The sequence below is a fragment of the Lolium perenne genome, chromosome 6, assembly GCF_019359855.2.
Source record: "Lolium perenne isolate Kyuss_39 chromosome 6, Kyuss_2.0, whole genome shotgun sequence".
NCBI classification, from domain to species: Eukaryota; Viridiplantae; Streptophyta; class Magnoliopsida; order Poales; family Poaceae; genus Lolium; species Lolium perenne.
This window is the reverse complement of record NC_067249.2, coordinates 231006874-231013110: the sequence shown is the minus strand read 5'-3', so window position 1 is coordinate 231013110 and position 6237 is coordinate 231006874. Positions and strand designations below refer to the sequence as shown.

Sequence of the window (6237 nt, the reverse complement as noted above, 5' to 3'; positions counted from 1 at the left end):
ATTACGGTTGGAGCCAAATTTTGATCCGAGCTGAAAGGAAAAAAAAACCGCTACCTAGCGATAAATGGACCGATGCAATGTGTCCCTCTATACAGGAATATCAGTTGTGTCGTCCCTCTGTATGGGGTTGATATGTACCTTTTGTACGTCATTGTGCACACAATTAAAGTAGAATTTGGGAAACTGATGGTCTGTACTTTGAAAAGCCTTCTACCACTGAAACTTTATTCATGTAATATATTGTTGGGGTGTGTGTGGTGTAATGTGGCGTGTATAGCATTTTTTCAGCTCACCGTTTGGGTCTTTATAAGAAAGTGAAGTAGATGACTACATGTGTTCGAAACTTCAAATAATCAAAAGAAAGCAAGATATTTTTTTGATAAAGATAATATATTAATATCGAGAGGTACCAATTACACCTCAATGTGATACCCTAATGGCGATACGGAATTCACACAACCAAAAAAAAAAACTAAGAAAATTAAAGTCCCATTACGGTATTTCATCCCTAGCATAGGTTTTCACCTTAAAGATAATCCCCGCTCTCAAAACAATAGCTTCAATAAAACCATTGCTAGACAAAACAAATTAAGATAAAACTGTGATCAGGCTCTGACCAATACTGCCTGCCTCTTTCTTCTTCACCTACTCCCCTCAAACTCGACACAACATGAATCTACCAGCAGACAGAAACGCGGCACCAGCGATTCCAAAGGACCCCATACATCCTCCATAATCAATTGGAATACATGGTGCTGTGTCCTGCTACAACTCGACCTGCCTGCCATACAGCAAAGCATGATGGAATATTCCATTTCTAACTCGATCGATCTTCGCGAAGTTTGCAAAAGGGTGGTAAATGATCAAACCAAGTTTGTATGTATGTATGTAAGCCCGGCTGTGGTGACTGTGAATCCAACTGTTAATTATACATCTATCTGTCTGTTGTTAATCGTACACACAACTGTGCAAAATTCAGAAGAAAAATAAGCCCAAAATCATAAACAGTATCCCGAGAGTCCCGACTAATCACCTACTAGCCTCTCCTCTCCACAAGCAGAGGTGAGGGCATGCGTGCTCCTCCGGTGCTCGCAGTCGCCATGCGCGCCAAAGTCGAGCTCGCCTGATAGATCACGACGTGACTTTAGCGCGGGTGCAAGGGGCCAAGTGCCCGGAGTGCACGCGGTGGCTGGAGGACGACGACGAGTGCGTGTCCCGCTCGACGAGGGCGCGCAGACGGAGGAAATCGTCGACGGAGCAGGGCAGCTGGAGGGGACCGGACGAGTGGTAGCCGTACGTGTCCCTCGCCGCTTCCAGCAGCCGGCGGAAGAGCGGGTGGTAGAGGTAGACGATGGGGATCACGAACCGCCGCTGATCCTCGTCGACCCGCACCGCCAGCCATCCCTTCTTCACCTTCCCCATCTTCTCCTCACCATGCATCGCCGGCGGTCCAGCTGCTGCCCAGCTCTCGCCGTTGCTTACTGCGCTCGCCTCGCACACGGGGTTGCTGTCTATAGAAAGCTAGCTTGAATCACAAACAGGAGGTGTGTGCGGTGCTATGTCGTTCGTGGGAGTTACGGTGGTTTTTATAGGATTTGGCTCCGACGTCCGGAAGAGATTTTTTTTTTGGGTGTGACTATTTCAACGTAACTTCGTTCTCACTTACATGATATCATTAGATCTTAGCTGCAAGCCATGTTGCAACTTATGTCTAACCCGAATCACGATACAAATCAAATGGATAAAACTATTCTTTTTTTAATTAAAAGTCTACCAATTTAAATATAATTTTTAACAATGTAAATCTGAAATTAATAAAAAAATGATAAAATATATTAACCGGCAGTACATCCTATGCTACTAAATCCGGTCTCACCTAGTAATGCAATTCTAACGACATCATTACCAGTAAGTTACAAATTTTTGAGCCCTATATATGTGTGTCACGATGAGAAACGGACGGTCGATCTATGACCAATAGGTCACAACGCCATTCGAAAATTCGCGTTGGCCTTGCCCTGTCCTTCGGGTTTCCGTGATAGCTTGTTACACAACTCGTGGAAAGTTCTTGCGTCGCTGCCACGTTGGTCCGTGGAGTAAACATGTTAGGGTGTATATTGAATATATAAGTAGATTATCATAGTATTTAATCTGAGTAAATAATATAGCATGATCATAAAAATGAATTAAACTAATCATGCAAGCTAATATACGAGAAGAACATATCACATCTACACAAACTATAACATCTATTCTCATTACCGGAACTAGAAACTCTAGTAAAATCTCACGGAGAAAAGACAAGATCACATACCATGTAGCCGGAGCATAACTTACAAGTTGAGGTTGTCATCCATGCGCATGTCGTCGAAGAAGTTGTTGACATCCACAAAGAATTAGTTGTTGGGGAAGGAGTCCTTGAACAACATAGTGGAAAGCTACTGCAAAAATTTGATCGCGTCTTGGCTGTACATGTCTACGAGAAACGAGGTTCCGGAGGCGTACTTTCCCGCCTTTGGTGTATGTTTGAAGATTGGATGGAAAATACATGGGTGTATGGGCAAGGTTTTGGAAGCAAGTAGCCAAATTTGTTGTGTGTCCTCTTGAATTTCGCGCTTGCCTGCTTAATTATAGAGTGCACTCCGGGTAAGGTGTGGGGCACAGCTCATGTTCTAGTCAACACGGTCCATAGTGCAACAAAATCGAGAAACAAATGGTTGATAACCTGCCCTCTAATGATTTTAGAATTAATACATTATTAATTTCCGCAATAGCAAAAATATAAACAACATGCATGGGTATGAGCTCGCTTCGGCTCAATCCACGAAATAGGAGCGCGGCTCTCGTGTTACGATGAGGCGGGTGGCAAAGAAAGAAGAGTGCACATGAACTCCTTCTCTTCTCACTCACCTAGTGTGAGTGGAAGATCTTACCTTATAAATCACTCCAATTTTCAGATTTGTTTTGGGATAAACTTTAGTTTCACCCTTGCCATGCATTAATGGGCCATATTGAAATTTCAGATTTTTTGGCAAAGGGGCTAAGGCCCACTAGGCAATCAAATATTTCCATGTGAAGTCTTACAGGCACATCACAACATTATTGTTCCAGAAAAACTACTTATATATATGTGCATGGTAGAGAATGTTAATGTGACTTTAAACTTAAAACTTCATACTACACCATTTGGTAATTTAAAAGCTGAGTATGTCTTAAACTATAAGTTTTCTGCCCATTAAATTTATAGGAAGCCTAGCCCGATATTGTACTGCCACATGCTTCCCGAGGGTTGTAGGTTATATGTCATGCTACCCCAAGGTCTTCATGAGTCCATTAAAGATATCCCAACTTTCATGGACTACAACAATTAACAACCAAAAAATTATATAGGTGTGTTCTTTAAAAGATACTCTACATCAAAACTATTTGCTTAAATAAGTAATTTAGTACCCATTTACATAAATATCAACCTGCCATGTAGATTAGGAGAGTATTGCTTATTTATAGAGTAATAAATTTAATATAAGGATACTCTCCTTTCGACTTGCCAACGACTTTTCTCAACTCTTCATAGGATCTCCGGTCACATAAATGTTGGAGATATGCCCGAGAGGCAATAATAAAATAGTTATTGTTATATCTTAGTATTCATGATAAATACTTACACTCCATGCTATAATTGTATTAACCGGAAACATTGATACATGTGTGTTGTGTAAACAACCAGAGTCCCTAGTAAGCCTCTCATCTAACTAGCTTGTTGATTAATAGATGATCATGGTTTCCTGATCATGAACATTGGATGTTATTCATAACAAGATCATATCATTAGGTGAATGATGTGATGGACACACCCATAGTCAGCATAGCATAAGATCAAGTCATTAAGTTTAACTTGCTGTAAGCTTTCGATACATAGTTACCTAGTCCTTCGACCATGAGATCATGTAAATCACTTACACCGGAAGGATGCTTTGATTACATAAAACGCAATTGCGTAAATGGGTGGTTATAAAGATGAGATTAATTATTCAGAAAGTGTGAGTTGAGGCATATGGATGAAGAGTGGGATTTGTCCATCCCGATGACGGATAGATATATTCTGGGCCCTCTCGGTGGAATGACATCCAATTAGCTTGCAAGCATGTGACTGGTTCACAACGGATATCATATCACATTATGAGTAAAGAGTACTTATCGGTAACGAGGTTGAACTAGGTATGGAGATACCGACGATCAAACTTCGGATAAGTAAAATATCGCGAGACAAAGAGAATTGTTATTTTATGTGAATGGTTCTTTCGATCACGAAGTCATTGTTGAATATGTGGGAGCTATTATGGATCTCCAGGCCCCGCTATTAGTTATTGATCGGAGAGGTGTCTCGATCATATCCGCATAGTTCTCGAACCGTAGGGTGACACACTTAAGGTTTGATGTCATTTTAAGTAGATATGGAATGGAGTTCGAATATTTGTTCGGAGTCTCGGATGGGATCTAGGATATCACGAGGAGGTCTGGAATGGTCCGGAGAATAAGATTTATATATAGGAAGTCACTTTCCAAGTTTGGAAATGATCCGGTGCATTTATGGAAGGCGCTAGAATGTTCTAGAACTTTCCGGAAGAAATCACCATGGAAGGTGGAGTCCCGGTTGGACTCCACCAACCCTAACCAGCCAACCAAGTGGGAGGGTGGAGTCCATGGTGGACTCCACCTCCTTGGCCGGCCAACAAAGGGGGAAAGAGAGCAGTCCCTGTCCCCCAAGGTTTCGTCCATATGGAAGGTTTTGAATTGGGGTCTTATTCGAACCTTTGGGCAAGCCTTAGGGATTCCACCTGTATAATGAGGAGGAGAGGGAGGGGACCAAACACACGTGGCCGCACCACCAAAGGGCCCCCCTGGCCGGCGCCCCTAGCCACCCCCTCTCTCCCAAACCCTAGCCTCTCCCCTCCTCCATCTTCTCCCACGGTGCTTAGGCGAAGCCCTGCCGGAGATCTCCACCACCACCGACACCACGCCGTCGTGCTGTCCGGATTCCGAGGAGGATCTACTACATCCGCTGCCCATTGGAACGGGGAGAAGGACGTCGTCATCAATATCGAACGTGTGACCGAGTACAGAGGTGTTGCCCGACTGTGGCACCGTCAAGATCTTCTACGCGCTTTTGAAAGCAGCAAATAATCGACTACATCAACAACGAGATCTAATCTCGTAGGTTTTGGAAATCTTCGAGGGTTAGTCTCATGATCTTCTCGTTGCTACCATCTACTAGATTAGATCTCGGCTTGTTATTCATTCTTGCGGTAGAATTTTTTTGTTTTCTATGCTACGAATCCCATCAATAAAGTGGGTTATAACTTGTTGCAACCCGTAGTGTGGGTCTTAAATATATCTCGCTCGATTCATTATCTATCACATTATGTGATCAACCGTTTGTGAAGGGATCTATCAATTTATTATATGTTTGGACATAATCCAAGGCAATAAGTCTAGATTTTCTCATTTTTTTCTTTCAGATCTGAATTTTCAATCGGTATGTTTTTATATCTTCATACTATCTTTAGAACTATTTACTTTGATGTGTAATTTTGAAAACTGGATAGGGAAAAGCCAAAACCGGCAAGTTCTCTAGGTTTTAAGAAGCACTGGTCAAAACTACAAAAAAAAACACTCCAAAAAACTGGATAAAAGAAGTAAAATCAGGTGTGTTTTATGGGATTCGAACTTGCGACCAACAGACAAGCGATTCAACTCGTAGTGTGGGTCTTAAATATATCTCGCTCGATTCATTGTCTTATAACATTAGGTGATCAACCGTTCGTGAAGGTATCTATCAATTTATTATACGTTTGGTTATAATCCAAGGCAACAAGTCTAGATTTTGTCATATTTTCTTTCAGATCTGAATTTTAAATTGGTATCTTTATATCTTCATACTATCTTTAGAACTATTTACTTTGATACGTAATTTTTTAAAGTGCGTTAATCACAGTTTGATGATAATAGTTTAGTGTTATAGTTATATAATTTGATTATCATAGTCTCTTTCAGTCATTCAAGTGCAAGTATACGGACCTGTTCTATGTATTTAAACTTTGTCGGCTCATACTTGTTTCGCCAAAAAATCCTCCATGCCCCCCTGTCCAGCAGATCGGTGGATGCTTTAACACTAAGCATTTAGCTGAGCACTTTTTCGTCATGCAAGTGCAAGTATACCGATGTACCGGTAGCTGA

At 41.6% G+C, this 6237-nt stretch overlaps 1 protein-coding gene across 1 annotated transcript; it reads right to left on the bottom strand.

Annotated features, from left to right (window-relative positions):
- Nucleotides 1-1131: 1131 nt before the first annotated feature.
- On the bottom strand, nucleotides 1132-1440 carry LOC127309295 (auxin-responsive protein SAUR32). The gene has a single exon (XM_051340199.2). The coding sequence runs from the start codon at nucleotides 1438-1440 to the stop codon at nucleotides 1132-1134; it is 309 nt and encodes a 102-aa protein (XP_051196159.1).
- Between the last annotated feature and the right edge of the window lie 4797 nt (nucleotides 1441-6237).